At 40.4% G+C, this 23,696-nt stretch overlaps 1 protein-coding gene across 1 annotated transcript in view; it reads left to right on the forward strand.

Annotated features, from left to right (window-relative positions):
- The window catches only part of LOC116973272 (synaptotagmin-like protein 1), a 161,807-nt gene extending 145,730 nt beyond the window's left edge, over positions 1-16,077 (forward strand). Inside the window, exons 12-15 of the mRNA XM_033021185.1 lie at positions 7,747-7,825; positions 9,579-9,678; positions 13,631-13,836; positions 15,393-16,077. Of these exons, the coding sequence (XP_032877076.1) occupies positions 7,747-7,825; positions 9,579-9,678; positions 13,631-13,836; positions 15,393-15,532 (525 nt within the window). The 3' untranslated portion in view covers positions 15,533-16,077. The remainder of the gene's footprint in view (positions 1-7,746; positions 7,826-9,578; positions 9,679-13,630; positions 13,837-15,392) is intronic.
- Positions 16,078-23,696: the final 7,619 nt, after the last annotated feature.

Genomic DNA, 23,696 nt, shown 5'->3' on the forward strand with positions numbered 1-23,696 from the left:
TGAGTGAGTTGATTGTGATTATATTCTGACCTCACTCTAGCTAAGTTCTCTTCGAAATAGTGGACAGGAATAGCAGCTGGCCAGCAATATATCGAGAAACAGCAGGCAGCAGGTTTCCACTGCAATAGCCCCATGCCTACATATGGGTGGGATTAGATAATAGAGGAAAGGAGTGCCTTTTGAAGGGTCTAAAGGAGCCCTCTGGCTCAGCTGGTCCCACAAGGAAACATTTTGTTAAAGTAAATAGATCAATTTCCCTGGGACCCTTATTGCCCTAGTTCCCCTTCCTGCTGGTTTCATCTAGGAAAGCTACGTCTAACTCTCTGATCAGCATCATGGTTAAATTATTAGCAAGACCCCCGTGACTTTTTCATTCCCTGTTGTTGAGAAATGCAGGAAAATGAAAACCTCCAAGGAACTTGCAGGATATTGATGGATGGATCAAGGTTTGTTTCTGCTGCTCTAATATGTTTTCAAAAGAAAAAAATATTTATTTGGTGTCTGCAAATCTTAAAACAAATAACCTAAATTATTTCAGATAATAACGGGATACAATCTACTCTATGAATAACAGAATGGAACAGTTTATACTGTGTTATTACTAGATGCATTGTTCATTTAGCTCTGAAAATAAAATGTTTTTTAAAATCACTTTGGTGGACAGTTGTACACATTGGTGGTGAGTTTAGAGATAGTGAGTTTAGAGATTTAGTTTAGAGATATAGGAATAGTATGCAAACACCATTCAGACAGAACCAGAATTAAATACTGATTCAGGCAACTGCACCACTGTCCAATCTGTGGCATTTTAACAATGGATGGAAATTGATCCCTATTGATTGATAAATTGATAAATCTATTAGGCATGCACCATTTTTAATTTTTCTCCCGTTGGAAAGTCTCTTCTCACCTTCTTACGTCCAAGGTGGAAAAATCTCATGTATCCACATTGAAATCCATCGGATGTTGGTTTCCCTTCTTATTCATGTATAGTTTTTCTTTGACTGAACAGCATGCAAACAAAGCTTTTCACCTTGGTGCACATGACAATAATAAACTTTTTTTTTCTCCTCACAGAAATATTGAGTAAGCTAATGTCCCCATCCATCTGCCCATCTTAGTGAGAAGGCATAGATAATGGGCTTTCTTTCTCATCACTTCAGCATGATGAATGTGGTTAATAATTACTGTGTACACACAGATCCTTGGGTGGGAAAAAAAGGCATCAGAAGCTACATACAACCATTTAGCATACCAGTCTTCTGCTTTTCAGTCTAATTGAGTCAATAACTTCCCTCCCATTCCATGAGCTTTAACTAAGATTTTCTTAGGGATGATTTAATTAATATCCTTTTGGAAATCCCTATGAATTACCTTCATTGGCATTCCTGCATCTATCATTTTAGTGCTTTGAAAAACAAATCAATTAAGTTAATGAGGTCCATCAGACACAATCTTTATAAATCTATATTGGCCCTGTCTTGATCGAATGAACATTTTGAAGTGTTCAATGGCCAGTCACGGTGGCGCAGCGGTAGAGTTGCTGCCTTACAGCGAATGCAGCGTCGGAGACCCATGTTCAATCACGTTTACGGTTGCTGTCTGTACGGAGTTTGTATGTTCTCCGCTGCAGAGTGATCTTCATGGGTTTTCTCCAAGATCTTCGGTTTCCTCCCACACTTCAGACGTACAGGTTTGCTGGTTAATTGGCTTGGTAAATGGAAAATTGTCCCTAGTGGGTGTAGGGTGTAGTGGCATCAGCTCCACCTACATCAACCGACTCCAACTGGTCCAGAACGCAGCCGCCCGACTCATCACCCACACCAAATCCTGGCATCACATCACTCCAGTCCTCAAACAACTTCACTGGCTTCCCATCTCCCACCGGATCACCTACAAAATCCTGATCCTCACCTACAAAGCCCTCCACCATCTGGCCCCCCCATATCTCACTGATCTCCTCTCCCCCTACCAACCCTCACGGTCCCTCAGATCCACATCAGCCCGTCTCCTCTCCATCCACAAGTCCAACCTCCGCAGTTTTGGGGACAGAGCCTTCTCCAGGGCAGCTCCCAGGCTCTGGAACTCCCTCCCCCAACTGATCCGCAATTCCGTGTCCCTCACCATCTTCCAGTCCCGCCTCAAGACCCATCTCTTCACTTCTGCCTATCCTTAGCCCCACGTCCCCCTCCCTTTTCATATGTGCATTAATTGCCTCATATTGTGTTTTGAATTGAATTCTGTCTTTACTTTGTGTACTAGTCATGCCTCTACTATTTATTTTATTCCCCTTACATGTTTTTCCTCTACCTGCTAAATTTTTTTAGGGTGTCCTTGAGACTCTTGAAAGGCGCCCATAAATAAAATTTATTATTATTAATATTAGGATAGTGTTAATGTGCGGAGATCGCTGGACAGCGCGGACCCGGTGGGTCGAAGGGCCTGTTTCCGCGCTGTATCTCTAAACTAAACGCTATCATTAATAATTTCTTGACAACTGAAGTTCGGATAACAGTCTACAGTTCTCCAATTTCTATCTCTCACCTTTCTCAAACACCAGAATGAATGGAGTTTTCTCAATCTTACTGAACAATTCTCAAATTGAGAAAACTTAGATAGATTATAGTTAGACATCCACCATTTCAATGAATTAGAAACATAGAAAATAGGTGCAGGAGTAGGCCATTTGGCCCTTCGAGCCTGCACCGCCATTCAATAAGATCATGGCTGATCATCCAACTCAGTATCCTGTACCTGCCTTCTCTCCATACCCCCTGATCCCTTTAGCCACAAGGGCCACATCTAACTCCCTCTTAAATATAGCCAACTACCTTCTGTGGCTGAGAATTCCACATATTCACCACTCTCTGTGTGAAAAATGTTTTTCTCATCTCGGTCCTAAAAGACTTCCCCCTTATCCTTAAACTGTGACCCCTTGTTCTGGACTTCCCCAACATCGGGAACAATCTTCCTGCATCTAGCCTGTCCAACCCCTTAAGAATTTTGTAAGTTTCTATAAGACCCCCCCCTCAATCTTCTAAATTCTAGCGAGTAAAAACCGAGTCTATCCAGTCTTTCTTCATATGAAAGTCCTGCCATCCCAGGAATCAGCCTGGTGAACCTTCTCTGTACTCCCTCTATGGCAAGAATGTCTTTCCTTAAGTAGTTTACTTAATTTAAAAGAGCCATCTCCTGGTGTCTCTCCTGGAGCAACACTACTCCCATGGTAAAATATTTTCATATCCTTTTGATGCCCAACCAACTATTCCCAAAATAGACATAAAATGCTGGAGTAACTCAGCGGGTCAGGCAGCATCTCCGGAGAAAAGGAATAGGTGATACTTCGGGTTGAGACCCTTCATCAGAGGCACCTATACCTTTTCTCTAGAGATACTGCCTGACCCGCCTAGTTTCTCCAGCATTTTGTGTCTATCTTCGGTGTAATCCAGCATCTGCAGTTCCTTCCTACACAACGATTCCCAGTCTTTGCTCCCTGCAAAAAGCATCCAGGTACTCCTTCTACTTCCCATATCCTGGATGAGTTTCTCATTAAATTAGGTGAATATTTACTTGATTTCTCAGATATGCTGACTGACAGACATCTCCAAACTGAAATGGTGCCATTTTTATATTTAGAATGTTTAATACTTTTTAACTGACAAGAAAATAACATTGAAAATCCAAACCTTTGGACAAATTTATTTGAAAACTAGACTAAGTGGGGCCCGTTGGGTCCCAGCATCACACAGGAGGGCTGGTCATCCAACGCAATATTCCACCTCTCCACCAATTCTAATAATGGTGGCCGGGGGGGGGGGGCTTTCTGGAGCGCTAGTATGGGTGTTGTGGGCTGAAGGGGCTGGTTTCCAGAGGGCTAGTATGCAAATTGTGCGGCAAATGGATTCTTGGGCTGGCGTCTCAGTCAATCAAGCTTGTTGTGCTGGCAACTCACTCACGGCTGGTGGGCTGGTAGTTGACTCACGGCTAATCCTTGAAATTCTATTTCAAGCAGGGTATAAGGCCACCAAATTCAAGTGCAGTTTCTTACCACTTCTAGCAGGGTACAAGGCCACCAAATTCAAGTGCAGTTTCATATCATTTGAAGTAGGGTGCAAAGCCACTAAAGACAGCGAGTCGTGACCTCTCCCTCCTCCATCTTGCAGAGACTGAGCCACACCCACATTTCTGGGTTTTATAACCCCTCCCCCCCCCACCACCGGAAAAGGTGTGGCTTTCATGGAGTGATTGACAGGAGAGAGATTCTCAACATTTAAAAAAAAAACTAATAACACTTATTTTTCATTGATGGGAAGAATTCTCTGCACCTGCTCAGCGGAGGGGGACCGAGTAAGATGGCCAAAAATCACAGCCGTAAGTGGTAGTGTTTTATCTAAAATCAATATACAGTGCAAACAGGAAGTAAGTGCATTTACAGTAGTGCCTTTTAACTTAAAGCCAAAGCACCCAAGCTGCCATTTCCAGTAAGTGGTGCCTTTCAACTTCAAGCCAATGCACCCACGCCACCATTTGCAGTAAGTAATGCCTTTTAACTTCAAGCCAATGCACCCAAGCCACCATTTACAGTAAGTAATGCCTTTTAACTTCAAGCCATTGCATCCAAGCCACCATTTGCAGTAAGTAGTGGCTTTCAACTTCAAGCCACACCCAAGCCACCATTAGCAGTTAGAGGTGCCTTTCAATTTCAAGCCAAAGCAACCAAGCCACCATTTGCAGTAAGTAGTGCCTTTCAACTTCAAGCCAAAGCAACCAAGCCACCATTTGCAGTAAGTAGTGCCTTTCAACTTCAAGCCAAAGCAACCAAGCCACCATTTGCAGTAAGTAGTGCCTTTCAACTTCAAGTCAAAGCTCCCAAGCCACCATTTGCAGTAAGTAGTGCCTTTCAACTTCATGCCACCATTGGCAGTAAGTAGTGCCTTTCAATTTCAAGACACACCCAAGCCAAGCCAACCAGGGGAGGGAGGGGGGGGGGCTTTCTTGAGTGCTAGTATGAACCATTTTAGAACCAATAGACATTTTTTTGCAAGCTTGAGAACCAATAGACATTTTTTTTGCAAGCTTTAGAACCAATAGACATTTTTTTGCAAGCTTTAGAACCAATAGACATTGTTTTGCAAGCTTTAGAACCAAGACATTTTTTGCAAGCTTTAGAACCATAAAGACACTTTTTGCAAGCTTTAGAACCAATAGACACATTCTGCAAGCATTTTAGAACCACTAAGGGCACTTACATTTGAGTAGACATGTGTTCAGTGTTATTCACAGCTCAGAGAAACGTGACCCTCTGCCTTCCTCCATCTTGAAGAGACTGTGTGGCACACCACTTCCTGGTTTTATAGTCCCTCCCCCCTGCCGCCAGCAGAGGCAGCAGAGAGAATGGGGAATTTTGTAAAAACATTAATATCTCTGTCATTTTTAATCGACGGGAAAAATCCTTGGCACACATGCGGCGGAGGGGGGCTCTGAGCAAGATGGCCAAAAATGACGGCCGTAGGTGGCGGCGTTCTCTCGGAAATCGCAGCACAGATGGCCAAAACCGGTCAAGAACAGACTTTTAGTAATATAGATAGATAGATAAAATCTCAAAGTGCCCAGGATTGTGATACTAGCATATTTTAGGTGTATAAAACCGTTTCGCCTGTTTTTGATAGTTCTAGAAAGTTACCGTGGTACACTCTGTAAAAACCTCAAGGCTTATTAAGTGTGCACAAATATACACAATCGAGCACTCGTGTTCATTGGAATGTGTAATGAGGATTATACCAAGCAACAACCTGCTGAGAGTTACACTACTAAACAACAGTTGTTGCATTCTGGAGATACAAGAAGCAACAGATGCTGTAAAGCCTGAGTAAAAAGCAAAGTTTTAGAGGCACTCAGCACATTTTGGGTTGGGACGCTACTTCAGACTGCTGAAATGTTCAGTTTCAGTTTAGTTTATTGTTACATGCACCGAGCTACAGTAAAAAAACTTTTGTTGCATGCTATCCAGTCAGCAGAAAGACAATTCAAGTTCAAGGTTGTGTTACAATATGAGATGACAATCAAGCCATTTACAGAGTAAATACATAATAAAGCAATAATGCTTAGTGCAAGGTAAAGCCAGCAAAGTTCAATCAAGGATAGTCTGAGGGTCACAATTGAGGCAGATTGTAGTTCATCACTGCTGTCTGGTTGTGGTAGGTGGGAAGAAAGCTGGAAATGAGAGGTGGGGGTGGGGTAAAGCTTGGCAAGTGATAGGTTGATACAGGTGGTGGGGGGGTAACTTAGCCACCTCTCATGCCATTGGAGAGGAGGTCACAGTAGGATAACTGATTGCAACAGACAAAATTGAAAGAGATGGAAGTGAACCTTTGTCTCATCTGGAAGGGCCACTAGGGTGGAAGGCCCTGGACGGAAGTGGGAAATGAGGTGTAGGGAGGTGTTATATCTCCTGTGATTGCAGGGGATTGCGCCTTGGGAGGGGGGCGTATTGGTGGAAAGGTAAGAGCGTACCAAGGAGTTGCAGAGAGAGCGGTCTCTACAGAATACAGAAAGGGGAGATGTGACTGGTGATGGTATCACATTGAAGATGGTGGCAATGTCAAAGAATATGCAGAGGCTAGTGCGGTGTCAGATGCAGATTAGGAGACTTGGGTCAGGGCTTCATCCACAACAGCAGCGGGGAAACCAGAATTTCTGAAGGAAAATTACATATTGGATGTCCTAGAGCCGACAGCCTCTATGTGGGAGCAGATGTGGTGGAGATGGAGATCTTTGTCCTAAGGGATGGTATCCTTACAAGAGATAGGGTGGGAGAAGGTGTGGTCAAGGTAACTGGGAGTCAGTGGGTTTATGGTAGACGACAGTAGTCTGTCCCCTGTGACAGACAGAGAGAAATTAAGAAATTGGAGAGAGGAGTCAAAGGTAGTCCAAGTGAATTTGAGGGCAGGGTGGTAGTTCTTTGCATCTCTCTTTTTAATTTATCCTCCCTACCCCAGCATTGATTTTTGTAATTGCAGGTCAATTAATTGAAATTGTAGGAAATTCCTTTATAAAGCTATAAACCCCCACAAAAAAAACATTTAGAATGTGATTTTACTGATAGATGTCACCTACATCAGCATGTCTATGAATAATCTATCTAGCTTCTACAGATGTACTAGAGAGAGTATACTGATGAGTTGCTCTGCAGCCTGCTATGGCATTTGGTCTGCATTTTGAATATCTGAAACTGCAGAGTAGTTAATTCTACCGAGTCCATGACAGAATCATTACTTTGTTCCATCCAGTCTATGATGCATTGCATTATGATACATTGGCTTGAAGTATTGTCTAAAGATACTAGTATTTTTGGTATTGCCAATGATGGCTGTGACCCTGGTCATTCCCTTTTCTCTCTTCTACAAACTGGGAGAAGATGCAGTTGCTTGAAAATCCACATATCATACTTAGGATCAGCTTCTGCCCCACAGTTATCAAACTCCTGTACTCTTAATTCTAGCACATTCAGTTATTCCATTACTGAAGTATAGTATTTTTTTACTACTTCAGATTGCACTCCAACCTTTGCACAATTCTGCTGTTCTTGCATTATTGTGCAGTTATTGTATTAATTGTTTACTCGGTCAGCTTCATGTGTAGAATGTATTTCATTGCACCCTGGTGAATGTGACTGTAAACTAATCTAAATCTGAAAGTCATGTCTTGGTACCCAGTAGCTGTGATGCAACTTCTGTGTAATTCCAGCCATCCAATTTACCTGAAGGAAGTATTAACCAAGGAGAGGTTCATGTGGCACTCAAATATGTTCCAGCAGATCAAACAGGTATGCTTGCTTTCATTAGTAACAAACTTTCAATGAATCAATGAATGAGTGCATAAAAGTTCTTACAAATTCAGTGTGTGTAAAAAAAGATCATGCATAATATTAGAACAACAGATGTCCAAAATATTTATTCAGGCCATCTGGGGCTGCAAAATGATAATTGTGACCAATTTATGTACAGCATAGTTTATTTTACAATAAGCTTCATTGTAACATGCCTCACCTTATGAAAATATAACACTGGTATCCTGTTTTGCAATTTAATTGTATATTTTCAAGATTACAATTGTTTCAGATAAAAGAAGATATTCAGTTGTGACCCTTGCTGTAATATCATCTTTACCATTATAATGATGGCATTCAAGGTTAAAAGAAAATTTTACTGAAGATTCAAGATGATGCAGTTGAATAAGTCTCTGATCACAGAAACCTATTCTCAGGAGAAAATTGCCTGAATTATAACCAAAGCTTTCAATTTCTCTCTTGGTGCTCCAGTTAATTTTGTTTTCAATCTGAAAACAGTTTCTTGTTCCCTCATGTTCTGCAGTTAATTGAAATGCATGTACAGTCATAGCTTGGCTCCTCAGCTCGTACAGAACATGACAAACACAAGTTAATGAAGTACGCCAGTTAACCGAGTTGTGTAATGAGAATAAACACCAGCTCATTCTTTGAAACTTTAATGATATAATTACTATTCTTCAAGCAATTAATATATCACTGACCATTCATATTTGCACTCATGGGCATTGAACTTGATGTGGCCCTGGGCACAAGGGTTACCTCTAAGTAATGTGTAGGAAGGAACTGCAGATGCTGGTTTAAACTGAAGACAGACACAAAATGCTGGATTAATTCAGCGGGACAGGCAGCATCTCTGGAGATAAGGAATGGGTAATGTTTTGGCTCGAGACCATTCCTTCTCAGCAGAGATGCTGCTTGTCCCGCTGACTTACTCCAGCATTTTGTATCTATCTTTTTGTTAGTGATGTGCCTTATTACTGCACTGTGAATTGAAGATAGCATTGCTGCACAATGCACACAACCATCACTTGTGACCTCGATTCACTTCCATTTACCTGAGCTAGATGCAGGTGGTGAATGAGTTATATCTAGACCCAGGAGACACTGGTGAAACTGCAGCAGCACAATGTTGTAAAGCCTTGCAGCAGATAAGGCTTGGAATGGCACCTCATGTCCTACTAAAGCTTTCAAAAATGTTAAATGCTTCTGTATTTAGTGTGTTAGGAACTATTAAACTTACTTTCTATTATTAAAAAAACCCTCAAATATTTAGTAATAAAAAACAATTGAAACACACACTAAAAGTAATGAGCAGAATTTATTTTTTCACAACTAATCCACAAGGTTGCGATTCCTATACCAGATCCAGTGGGGGTGGTTACAAGGAGACAAATACTGTGATACTGGGAGCTGGCAATATGAGTGGGTTCCATGCAAGTCCACTGAGTTGAGTAACAGATATGGTGGCATCCCCAATTCAGTATATTTCAAACCTATTCTGGGACTTGCTTGGTGAACAGGAATTGCTGGTATCAGTTTGCAACAGAATAGATAGCTTGATAAGGCTCAATGTGCTAAAGAGGATGGCTTTAAATTTTGACCATACCATGATTTGAATGAGAATGTACGGAAACTGATTTATTGATGTTTCAGTCATAGAATTGGTGTTGCCCATTATTTCAAGCACTTAATATATCACTAATTATTTGTCATTTGTAAATACCTATAGAAGGGAATAAATCACTGAGCGGTGAAGTTCATATATGGCTGAAAGGAGCAACACAATTGCAAGAACTAAAGCCTGGCGGCGTAGATTCATTCGTAAGGTGGTAAGTTGTGTTAGAACTGGAACTTTTATTACCACATAAAAATGAAAAAGGATATACAATCAAAATGTTTAATATCTGCAGTAAATTTCAGATAGAAGATGCAAGTGATTGTACATGTTGGAATTTTGAACAAAAAAACATGCTGGGACCCTTCTTCAGACGGATGAATTTCAGATAATTATGTAGAGCTTATAAGTCTTCAAAGCTACAATTTGCAATAGAATCTATGTTCTTTTTGGGATTTACCAAGACGATAATGTCTATAAGAAATTAATTTAATATTTTCAGTGCATTTATTAATCGTACTGCATTAGTGAATTAATAAGAGAAAACAATGAGATGACAGAATAATTAAATAGGCATTTTTCCAATCTTCACTGTAAACAATACAAGTAGCATTCCAAAAATAATTGTAAATCTGGAATTGGAAATGAGGAACTTAAGAAAATTAAAATCATCAAAGCAAAGGTACTGAGCAAATCGTTAAAGCTAGGACTTGACAAGACTGGGTCCTGATGGACTGCATTGTAGGATCTTAAAAGTGGCCTGTGGGGTAGATTATGTGTTATATTTATGGATAATTCCTATAGAATGGAAAACAGTGAGTGTAGATCTTTTATTTAAAAACGGGAGATGGGAAGCATGAAGCAACAAGCCTGGTAGCTTAGCATCGGTGTTGGAAAAAGAAAACGCAAAATCAATGTGCTTGTGTGAAAGACACCATGCTTGACTAATTTATTTAAGTTCTTTGAACATGTGCTTCACATAAGGAGGTACTGATCGATGTACTATATTTAAATATGGATACAAGATGGGCAGGAAACTGATTTGCCATGAATAGGCCTTTTTTCTGATTAGTAAAACAAGTCATGTTCTACGGACATGCTAGGGCCTAGCGTTTATTTCAGATGTGTTTAGATAACCTAGATGAAGACAATCAATACAGTATATGGCTGCTTCAGTTGTTGATGGTTCAAAGAAAGATAGAAAGAAATGCTATGAAGAGGAGGTGCAGAGAGAGATGAATTCTTCAAATGAGTGGGCAAAAGTCTGGCAAATAGAATATTATGTGAAAAATGTGGCATTTTCATCTTGGCAGGAAAAAATAAAAAAGAGGCTTTTTACCTAAATGGTGAGAAATTGCAGAGGTCTGGGTGCCCCATGCATGATTTGCAAAGGTCTTGTATGCAAGCACAGCAAGTAATTAGGATAAACTTACAGGACGTTGTCAGTGCTCAGGAGAATTAAACATAAAGGTTGGGTGGTTATGCTGGATACAGTATTGGTCTCCTTTAAAGAATTATGCTAATGCATCAAAAGCAGTTTAGAGAAGGTTTATTAGACACATTGCTGAAAATGGGCAGGTTGTCTTGTGAAGAATGGTTGGACAGGCTGAGTTTGTATCTGCGGGAGATTCTGAGAGAGATAATTTGATTGAAACAGAAAATCCAGCATAGAATACAGGGTAGATGTAGAAATGGAGAAGCAAGAATCTGCAGTTGCTGGAATTTTAGCAAAAATCAAATATCTGAGGAACTCAGCAGGTGGGGCAGCATCTACCGAGGGTAAGAGTTGGGACTTTTCGTCAGATTGATGGCGTAGGAGGATCAAATAAATATGTTCCTCGAGACTGGGAGATGAATAGAGAATGTAATATGGAGGAGGAGAAAGGAAGAGGGTGGCTAGGATGATGAGAGATGATGAGAGAAATATGTGCACACTGTCTCGGTGATGGTGAAATTCATCAGATGCTTCTTTCTCGAAGAAGCATTTATGGGTTAAATAGTGAGCCAATCATTCCTTGCCATTGATGTCAACAAATCAAAAGTTATTGGCATGTGGGAGAAGATACATTTATAGAGCTAATTGGGGATATGGTGGGGGCAGTGGTCCAAATGGGACTGATGGGATTGTACTGCTGGTATCTGGCATGGGTATGATGGGCCAAACAGCCCTCTTCTAAGCTTTAATTCTACAATAGCTACAAAAATGAGTGGGTAAATGGCAGATGATGTTTAATCTCAGCAAGTGTAATGTGTTGCACTTTGGGAGGTTGAATGTAAGGGAAAAATATGCAATTAACGGCCATACCTGTAACAGTGTTGATGTGCAGAAGGATCTTGGGATCCGTCCATAACATCCTGAAAGTTGCAACGCATGTAGATAGTGGTAAAGAAGGTATATGGTACACTTGCCTTCATTTGTCGAAGCATTTATGGGTCAAGAAGTCCTGATACAGTGAGACGCTGGACAGATTTGGATTGTTTCTCTAGAACACCAGATAGAAAAATATAAAATTATGAGAGACATCAATTGGGTGGACAGTCAGAACCTTTTTGCGCAGGGTGAAAATGTCCAACACTAGAGGGCATAGTTATAAGGTGAGAAGGAGAAAGTTTAAAGAAGCTGATTGGCGTAAGTTTTTTTTTACACAGACAGTGGTGAGTGCCTGGAATGCGCTGCTGAGAGTGGTGGTGAAGTCAAATACGATAGTGATGTCTAAGAGACTTTGATAGGTACATGAATATGCAGGGAATGAAGGGGTACAGATTATCTGCGTGCAGGTATACGTTGATCTTGGCATCATGTTCGGTACAGATATCATGTGTCTAAGGGCCTGTTCCTGCGTTCTATGTTCTAATTCAAAACAGCTGATAATTCCAAGAAATAAAAATTTAGTTGTAAATCAGTTGTAAAATCACCAATAACTAGGTAGGAGGAACTAAGAGTTAATTTCTGCCTGACAATACCATATACATTTTGGTATTAAACTAATGTAGCTGCAATATAAATTGATTTATTACAAGAGAAGAAACAGGTGAATATAATTTGGATTGGTGAGAACACAATGTCCCAAAGATCAGGTTGAAATTCATCTCGACTCGTATGTTCTAAATTATGATTGATTGCAGATGTAGGGGATTAAGTTGTTCAAAAACATGCAAAATCAGCGTACATTGCCAAACAAGATCAAATTAAAGGAAGAATTGAAAAGCAAAAATTGCATATGCTTTAAGAATGAATTAAGAAATGAAAATGTTGGGAAAATTCTAGGCCAACCAGCATCCCAGGACAGAGAACCAGAGTTAGCATTGCCGGCTGTTAGCATAGTTTTGATAAAACGGCATTGATATTAAACATTAACTCAGGTTCTCTTTCTACAAATACTGTCTGAATTGCTGAGTATTTCCAGCATCGTCATTTTTTTAAATTTCCAGAAGAAATAAACTGATTTGGGGATTGGTAGTTGATGTAATTTTACAAAGACAGTAAAATTCTCAATATTGGTCGTAAGAGCAGAACATCTGGTGATTTGATACATTTAAAGGTAAAGATATAGGTGTTAACTTATTTACTTTTTACTTGATGAACATTCCCTTGTGTGTGCACATGCAGATACACACACCCGAGACTGGAAAAAGAATCATCTTCACAAAAATAGCAGGAAACTAATCTGATGTTAATAGATGCAAGATTATTGATAAATATTGAAAGATATATCCACTGGATTGGTGATTAATATTGAAAGGATGAAAGGGTTGGCTAGAAAAAAAAAGCTGCAACTATATAGGAACCTGGTGAAATATTTAAGATAAACAAAGCAAATGATATGGTCTTTGTGAATTAAAAACTCTTCCCAGCAGATTACAAATTGCAGCACATTGCAATGACTTTTCTTAACAGAGTGACTTGTTTCACCTTATGTGAAGCTAGAATTTGTAAAACACTGAATTTTGTTCGTTTTTATCTCTTCAAAATATTAAGTATCTCTGCTGTATAAAGTGTTTGCATAAATTCTATGTAAAAATTATACTTTGTTTACATTGGCATCTACCGTAATGTGAATGTGTGTGGTTGAATTTGAACCACAATTTCATTCACTGATTTCTATATACAAGTGTAAAAACTAAACTTATTTTACATTGTTTTCTCATTGCCATTTTTCTTCAAGTTATATTTTACCAGACACTAGAAAGAAAAGCAGGCAGAAGACCCGAGTGGTAAAGAAATCTTTAAATCCCATCTACAATCACACAATGGTATATGACGGATTCAGGTTGGATGAAATAATGGAGGCCTCTGCAGAATTATCCATTTGGGACCATGAAACATTTACCAATCAGTTTCTTGGTGGTGTGCGCCTTAACATGGGTACAGGTATTAATAATTTTATTTGCAATTTTCTGGGTATAATTTGCTTAACACATTGCAATGCTGTGAAAGATAGATGTTTGGAGAGCTGATTCAAAATATTTCTTAAAATTTACCATTAACTGGAGAGTTGCTATTTTATGCACAATATTTCTATATATATTATCTGAGAAAGCAAAGAGCTGCTCTGTCTCATGTAGCAGTTAGAGTGGAGTTTTTTATATACATTATTCCTTTGGGAACCTATTTCCCATTTCATGCTAACATTACAATATGTTACACAATATACAACAAACTATCCTAATTTCCCAGTCTTCCAATTAATTTTAGAATCTGTTTACTGCCATCATTAAGTAAATGCTCACAAAATATTGTTTGCATTCAAATTTTGGCTTTTTATGTATGCAAACATATAAACAATTTAAAATAAATTAAATCAATAAAATGCATTGTGTTAGATTTTAGATAATTGGAATGCAAGATCTAGGGATTGCCATGTCCCCCAGATGTAGAGTATATTTCACTCCTTTCTGTCATAGTCAGGAGAGTTTATTGTCATGTGTCCCAGATAGGACAATGAAATTCTTGCTTGCTGCAGCACGACAGAATATTGTAAGCAAAAATACAGAACAGTTCAGTTCAATATATACATAGCAATCCAGATTAAAACCATTTTTGTATATCTTATTATCATGCAAACTTTTTCTCTTGCTTTCAATACATTTTGAAAAAATACAGGCCTAGTTATTTAAGGGAAATGAAAAAGCACCTTTAATCTTGTGCTGATGTGAAAACATCACAATTATTGTCTTTGATATAAATGGAAACTTCAATCCCAGAAAAATAAACAATAGTGGATGAGTTTAATCGCTAAGGCTGCTTTCAGCCTGTACATTGATTTTGATTGCAATGTAATTTTGCCTTGAAGTAAATTAAAGCACACACAAGTGCTGTCGGGCTTACCTTATTGTGCACAACTTCCTACATTTTTCTCTCTGCCCCTATGTGTTCTTCTTCCTCTTCCTGTTTAGCTTAAGCCTTCCTTTAAAGCAATTGTATTTGCTCTAACCACTACATGTTTCTATTCCAATCATTTCTAAAATAATTCTGCAACAAATATAAGTGCATTTAGGGGTGACAGAGTTAGAAGGGCCACTGCTTCACAGCACCAAAGAGCCAGGTTCAATCCTGACCTTGGTTGTATTTGTGTCAAGTTTGCACGTTATCCATGTGACTGTATGAGAGACAAAGACAGTACAGGGTTATTGGCTGTTGATGGTCAGTGGACTAAAGGGCCTGTTTCTTCATGCTGTATCTCTTTATGACTGCCATTTTAATTTAATAAAATTGAAAGATTAGCGTAGATTAGCTTAAATTCCAAATGGGATGCATTTCTCTTCAATGCTGTTTGATTGTAATTCCCATCTCTTAAGCAGAAGATGGCAAGTACAAGTCCTGAAACATCATAGTTTATTACAGTTCAAAGTAGTTCATCAAATATGTTTGAAAATTCTGAGCGTGAATGATTCAAATTATTTTTATGTCTGTTTCTTTTCCTATAGGAAATAGCTACGGCCAAATTGTGGATTGGATGGATTCCAGTGAAGAAGAGACTGCTATCTGGAAGGACATGATAGACAAAACAAATGAATGGGTGGAAGCAATACTGCCTCTCAGGTCGACTATGACAAAAAGGAAGTGAAAAACTTTAGTTACTGATTCAATTGGTTTGACATAGTCAAACTTATGAGTTAGCAACAATTGCAAACATTATGCTTTCTGAACTTTTATCAATTAATTTCATTTTTGAGGGGTGATGGGTATTAGACAGTTTATTAAATATTGAACAAATATATGACTAAATCAACTGGATTATTTGAAGAATGAAATATACTTGGTATTTGACACTTCATTTCAGAAGATGCTGATTAGCATGAAATGTGTATGAAAGACAATATTAAGAAATTGAAAAAAATTTGGGAAATTTAAAGCATGATGAAAAACAGGTTAACGTTTGTTGAAAGGTGAAGATTGTGTTGAGGTTGTGTGCAGTGTGTAAAAAAAGGTTAAAGAATGGAACCAATTTTCATTAATAAAACTCATCGGCAATGAAATGTTAAATACAATATTGGAATAGTTGAATAAGTATGTATCTTTTCTCACAGCAAAATAATTAGGCAAGCAATTTATATACATCATGATTGTGTTGTTTCATATATTAAAATATTGCATCTCTTATTTTTCAAATGTGTAGTATGACTAATCATTTCAAAATTATAGGGTGAATACACATGCAAAATCCAGTATTTGAAAAAGACTAATTGAGCATAGATTCAAAGTAAATTAAATCTCCAAGTTCGTTAAGGAAAATACATTTCAAATCTGTAACTAATATTGTGAATACAAGACAGAACAAAATACAAGCAGGTGCAGGGCATCAGGTCTGCATTCAGTATGATTATGGCTGATGTTTGCTGGCCTAAACTCATTTTCTGTGTTTCTGTGCAGTTCCTATAACTCAATCCTTCCAAATCTTTATCCACCCCCCCCCCCCCCCCCCCCCCCCCAAAAAAAGTATCTAATGATCAGACCTCCACCATCCTTGAGGCCAGATATTCACTGACATTGGAGAGAAAAACCTTACTATGTATTTCAGTTTGAAATGGTTGGCCCCATGACTGGAACTCTCACTTGAAAATAAAATCTCAACATCTGCTCGGTCAAGCTTGCTTAGCATCTTATACACTTGAATAAGGTTATCCCTCATTCTTCTTAACTCCAAGGAACTTAGAGCCAAACTGGCTTGCCTCCCTTGACAGGCCAGCCCTCACTTTCCGTAAATTTCCTTTGGACTGCCTCCAAAGCTATTATATCTTTTTTTGGTAAGAGGACCAAAACTGTGCACAGGATTCCAAGGGTGGCCTCACTTCTTCTTGTTCTATTTGATCGTGCACGGCAGGTTGATTGCATTCGTCCAAACAGGGCGGACCATGTGAAGGTTGCAATCTTCCACCCCGGTGGCCTCACCAATACCTTGCTCAACATGAACAAAACCTCCCTATTTTAAACTCCAACCCCTTTGCAATAAAAGATAATGTGCTGTTTCTCTTCTTAACTAGTTGTTTGACCTGCCTGATATCTTTTTGTGATTCATGCATTAGACTATCTAAATCCCTCTGAGCTTCAGTCATTCTCCATCTCAGTAATTCCTCTTCATCAAAGTGCACTTCCCCATACGGAAACATGGCTTACCCATTGACTCGCCTGATGCAACTATACAACCCGAGGATTTCTTTATTTATGATGTGCACTGTATGGAATCCTCAGTCAGTGGAAAGACTGTGACAATACATGGAACAGGCCCTTTGGCCCACAATGTCTGTGCCAAATATGATGCCAAGACCAACTCTTATCTGCCTGTTATATCGCTCTATTTCCTGCATATCTATATACCTACACTAAAGCCTTTTTCGTCACCTTTTCTGCTACATTGATGTATGTGTCTTAGCTCAATTCTACTCACTGGACCTGAAATACATGTTAATAAAATACTGTCCCTTTTAACTATTGAGGGAATTTACCTCTACTATCTTGCCAGATGTTAACACCTTAAGTCGGTGCCACTAGATATGCTCAATCGTCAACCCCTGAGATAGGAAATCCTGATATCATGTTTATCATCACCAGTGACCATTCAACCCCACTTCAGGAACGTACTCTCCAAATATATTCAGCAGATTTTCTGCCCCAGTTGGCCATACCACGATCAAGTATGCCGAGCACTCCATCCCGCTCCAGTCCGATCATCTGTTGGCGCTGCTGGCTCTTAGACAGACTGAAATGCAAGGAGACGACAATAGGAGTAATACCACAGTGGAGGCCAAGGATGTACTTCAGGACTGCCGAGATGGAAGACTGTATAATTTTGTGTGGGTTGTTGGGGACATGCCAAACTTCCCAAGCCTTCTAAGGAAGTAGAGGTGTTAATGTGATTTATTGGCCATTGCTTTGATAATGACATAGTCATTTTTGTTTCATTCCCCTTACATCTAGGGCCAATCTCACTTTTATCCCACAGCTGTTACTTTCATGACTAGCCTTCCTTGTGCACCACATTCTTCATCAACTCTGTTACGTCCTCAGTAAGGACAGCTTCCAGCTCACGTCATTCTATTCTACTTATCTGCAAATTTTCTGACCAGAAATCTGTAAATATCACTAGAAAGTGCAAATGACAAGACAAATCAGAACTGGCTAATTAACTGAACTGCAAGCCTCCTTTCAATCATCCCTAACGTGAGGAAAATCAACAGTGCCATCAAATGGCATTCAGTATAAACCCATTTGGATTCCTCCATGTCTACACAGCTTCAAGACTTATTGAACCCTCGGTTCAAATCTGAGCAAAAGAACAGACTCCCTGAGGTGACATGAGGGTAATTTATTTTAACATTAAAGCAGCATTTGACAAGGAGCCTCAGTTAAAGTGGGGTCAGTGGGAAAAACACCTCATTAGCTAGAGTCATATCAGCTTAATGTCAAAATGGTGGTGGTTGATGTACTGTAGGTTAATTATCTCAGCCTAGAGATAATTAGTGACCCCTCGGAGTAAATATCTCAGACAAGGGATAGTTTGCAATGATAGAGCCTATCACTGCAGGTGTACCTTAAGTTTGTACTTGGCTCCACCGTCTCCAGCTGTGTTATCAATATCTCCCTTATCACACGGGGAGATGCTCTCTGAAAATTGAACTATGTTCAGTTCCACTGTCAGCTCTTCAGATAACAAAGCTGTCCATGTTCCCACATGGCATAACCATGACAACATTCATGCCTGGACAAGCACAATTATCATTTCCAATAACAGAGCACTACTTACCTTCCGTTGGCATTTATTAGTACTAATATTGTTAGTTCCTCATCAATCAGATATTAAGTGACAACACTAATTGCAAATAAAACTGATTCAGTTGTTCAGCTACATAAATATTGTAGTTAGAGAAGCAGGCGAGAGTTGGGGTATTTTTTTGCATTTTCTTAATTTCCCAAATCTTTTTCAGCACTTACAAGGGTATTACATAGTGTAAGTATAATGGAAGACCCTTCACCTGGTTAGATGTTCACAGTTATAAAAATACTCTGAGTTCAACACAATTGACATTTGACGGGCAGCACAATGGTGCAGCGGTTGAGTTACTGCCTTAAAGCGCTGGCCGCACCAAAGGCCCGGGTTCGATCATGTCTGCGGGTGATGTCTGTACGGAGTTTGTACATTCTCCCCGTAAAATTAGACAAAATTTGCTGTTACTTATGCATTTTTTACTTTCGTAATTTTTGCCTACATAAATTCCATAAGAGTAGATTTGAATCTACATCTCAAATTTTTGGGTAGTAATTTGTTAATTTCACAAGGGCAAATTTCTGTAACCCAAATGCCTGGATTTGATTGTGATGGAAAGTTGTAACTATAGCACAGTTCATCATCACTGGGTCAAAATCCAGAAAAACATTGGCAAACAGCACTCAGACTTCAGCAGTCTCCTTCTTGAGGGCAATTAGGGAAAGTCAAGCAGTCAAGTTTATTCGTCACATACACATACGAGATGTGCAGTGAAATGAAAAGTGGCAATGCTCGCGGACTTTGTGCAAAAAAACAAACAAACAAACTACAAACAGAATGGAACAGAATCACATATTCTTTTACATATTAAATATTGTGGGCGGAAGGAAAAAGGGGAAAAAAAATGCTCAAAAGCCTCAACTATCTCATCTGGCAGCTTGTTCCATACACCCACCACCCTTTGTGTGAAAACGTTACCCCTCAGATTCCTATTAAATCTTTTCCCCTTCATCTTAAACCCATGTCCTCTGGTCCGCGATTCCCCTACTCTGGGCAAGAGACTCTGTGCATCTACCCGATCTATTCCTCTCATGGTTTTATACACTTCTATAAGATCCCCCCTTATCCTCCTGTGCTTATGGCATCTCTGTGTGGTATCTCAGCTGCACGGAGGCGAAGAGAAGAGCTCTTCAGCGCGTCGTCAACAGAGCGCGGAGGATCATCGGGACAGAGCTACCAGCCTTGGAGGGCATCTACCACACGCGGTGCCTCAGGAAGGCCCTCAGCATCCATAAGGACTCATCACACCCCTGCCACGGTCTGTTCCAACTACTTCCCTCCGGCAGACGTTACAAGGCCTTCTACGCCCGAACCTCCAGACTCAGGAACAGTTTCATCCCAAGAGCTATAGCGGCTCTGAACCGGCCCTAATGAGTGCCCCCCCACCCACCCCCTTTGGACAGTCTCCCTCAGATGGTCACGTCAATCAATTCAGCTTGTTTATTTATGTATTGTATTTATTTACCTTTCTTGTACATCAGTGGAGCTGCACACTAAATCTCGTTGCACTGACGTGCAATGACAATAAAAGATATATTATTATTATTATTATTATTCATGGAATAGAGACCCAGCCTACTCAACCTCTCCCTATAGCTCTCACCCTTTGGTCCTGGCAACATCCTTGTAAATCTTTTCTGAACCCTTTCAAGCTTGACAATATCTTTCCTATAACATGGTGCCCAGAACTGAACACAATATTCTAAATGCGGTCTCAAAAACGTTTTATACAACTGCAACATGACCTCCCAACTTCTATACTCAATACTCTGACTGATGAAGGCCAATGTGCCAAAAGCCTTTTTGACCACCTAAGTAACAAATGACTCAGTCTCTTTGGTGACGTAGTCTTTGCCTCATAAAATTTGCTCATGCCTGTATTTCTATAATGCCATATCCAAACTCCTTTTCCTACCTCTTTAATGTTGGCAAGAGCATCTCCATTACTGGCTTCCACAGTGATTCATTATCTCTGGAGTATCCATGACATCTATTTTTGCCTCCCTTTATTTACATTCTGAACACAGCCATATAATTTAAGGACTCGTTCCCAGTATTAACAGGCAGGTGGGGAGATGTGGGATTTATGTGCTGTTAGATGGGGAAGGGATTAAGTCTGGAATTTGAATCTGGAACCCCCAGGGATGTGGTGGAAATAAGACAAGAATTGATTAGCATTTTCATCCCTTCATTACCATTTCATTATCCTTGCCTGGCCAGTGGCCAGATGGAATTAATTGTCATGGCTGTGAATCCTGAAAATGTGTCTAATGCAGAGATTTTGCTGACATTCCAAAATAACTTCAAATGATTTTTTTAATCTCCCATCTCTCAGCCATCAGACAGAGAAATTATAAACTTGGCTGCTAGTGGACAGGTAGCAAGTAGGTGGAAAATATAGAGGAACCAGGGAACTGTAAAAACGCAAGTAGGAGTATGCCACCAGGCCCCTCAAGTTTGACTGTCATTAAATATGATTTTACCTGATCTGCCTTAGGTTACAACTGGTCTCCTGTGCCAATTTTCCATACCCCTTAATTCCTCTGTCTTGCAAAAAAATATTTACCTTCCCCTTAAATACCTCCAATGGTCCACTCTCCACAACCCACTGGGTTACAGAATTTGTGAAATTTACCTTACTCTGCACGAATAAATGTTTATGCACCTCAGTTTTAAGTGGCTGCCCACTTATCTAGTAACTTTGTACCCTTTCTTAAGACTCCGACTCATGGGAACAACTTAAGATCCATCTGATTTAAAGCCTCCACTGCCTTGTGGCCATATCCAGTCATGGAAAAGGTTCCAGGAGTAAACCTCAAGAAAATCCGGAGTCGGAGCCCCTAAGGCAGTTTGTCATTATCTACAACCTCGCTCTGGCAGCTCCTGCAATGGCACTGGTGCCAAACTGTAACAACCCTGCTGTTCCTTTGGATCGATCAGCGACGTGGAGAAGGGGGACGTGCTGCATGGGCAACACCCTGTCCTCCATATGACATCGCCCAGGCTTGCATCCGACCAGGAATCATCACCCATGGTCAGTCATGACCGAGGGGGGGCTACTACTACTAATTAGCAGACCAGCCTAAGACTCTAAGTGACATGTTAAGGAGCAGCGTTGTCTAACTACAAAAACCTTGTTGAGGGTTTTGCTCATCTTTTTCTAATGCACAATGACGGCTAAATCCATTTCATGCTTGCTGATGCAACCAACATGCAGTATCTGATAATGATTCTCAGATTCTAAGCTTTAACAGTACAAGGAGCAGTTGTTCTCCATCAGGGACATAGCAACCATGTTTTTTCCAGTACCCTTGCTGCTCTCTCAGTCCGTCACTGCTCACGGTGAATAGACCAAGTCCAAATTCGAGCCATTTAAGCATGAGAACGTCCTTTAATAATAATAATAATACATTTTATTTGGGGGCGCCTTTCAAAAATCTCAAGGACACCTTACAAAGATTAACAAGAATAATAAAACATATAATCGGAATAAAATAAATAATAAAGACATCACCAAAACACAAATTAAAAACAGAATTTAATCCAAAGACAAAAAATCAAAAACACAATGTGAAGAGAGAGCAGCGGCAGTTAAAGCGCGCCAGCGTCCACTCTCCCTTCCGACAGCCATCTTGGACACAGACTAACATGTTTACTTACACACAAAAAAAATCATCCCCCCACAATGGTTACCACTGTGGGGGAAGGCACAATGTCCAGTCCCCATCCTCAGTTCACCCAAAGTCAGGCCTATTGAGGCCACCGCTGTTGCCTCTACGGAGGCCCGATGTTCCTGGCCGTTCTCACCGGGTGGTGTTGCCCCGGCGTCGGGAGAGTCCTCTCAGCGGCTGGGCCACCTGGAACGGCCACTTCCTGACTGGGGATCGCAGCTTCCGAAGCCGACAAGGCCGCGCCGGTTTGGAGCTCCCAGGCTCCCGATGTTAGAGTCGGCGCCGCCCGCTCCGCAGACCCGCAGGTGTTGATCTCGGCGGTCACAGCTCACCGGAGCTTCAGCGCGTCGATCCAGCGCAGCGACCCAGGCAAGGCATCGCCCGCTCCGCTCCGCGATAGCGCCCCAGCGCTGTGCCGCCACCGAAGCCGAGGTGCTGGGCGGTCCCCGGCAGGAAACGGCGCTCCACGCCTGCTGGTAGGCCACGAGGACGGGTCGACGGGGCAGCCCGGAGAAAAAGCTGCCTCACCGACCAGGTAGGGACCTAGAAGTATAATTACCTCATTCCCCCCACATTAAAAAGTCCATTCTCCAACACACAAAGGACAGGACTTACTAAAACTCCAAAACAAAAGTGAGTTAAACGGACGGCTGCTGGTTAGCAGCCATTCCCCAAGATGGCTCCTCCCCTCGAGGAGTCCTTTAAGGTCACCAGTTGAATCCTCTACTGAAGAAAAGCTTTTTTTAAGAGCTGTGCTGCAACCATAGTTTTGAATAACACAGGCAAAGGCAAGTAAAAGACAGGAACCAATAGAATTGACATCAATGATTTTTTGATGTATGTGTGATATGTGTAGTCGATGGCATCTTTAACATTGAGAAATTTGTATTTTTATGGTCAGGAAGCTTTCCTGGAATAGACGGTATCTGTGACCTCCCCACATACCCAGATTCTAGAATGATCATAATGGAATGTGGCTTATGTAACACTGCTAATCAATAAAGAAGGCAAGGAGAAAATAGAAACTGTGCCCTAATTGACTTGATAATGCTCTTACAGAAAATCCTAGAATCCATTTAAAAGCATTGCAGCACTTGGAAAACCACAATATAATTTGGCTGATTCAACGTAGCTTTATGGATGGGAAACTGTGTTTGACAAATCTGATATTGTATTTGGAGAATGTAATTAATAGGATAAATAGGTGGGAACAAAAAATATTTGATAGGACATCAGAGAAAGTTCATGTTCTAAGGGCAGAATTAAGCCATTCGGCTCATCATGTCTACTCCGCC

This window comes from Amblyraja radiata, chromosome 5 (assembly GCF_010909765.2).
Source record: "Amblyraja radiata isolate CabotCenter1 chromosome 5, sAmbRad1.1.pri, whole genome shotgun sequence".
NCBI lineage: Eukaryota > Metazoa > Chordata > Chondrichthyes > Rajiformes > Rajidae > Amblyraja > Amblyraja radiata.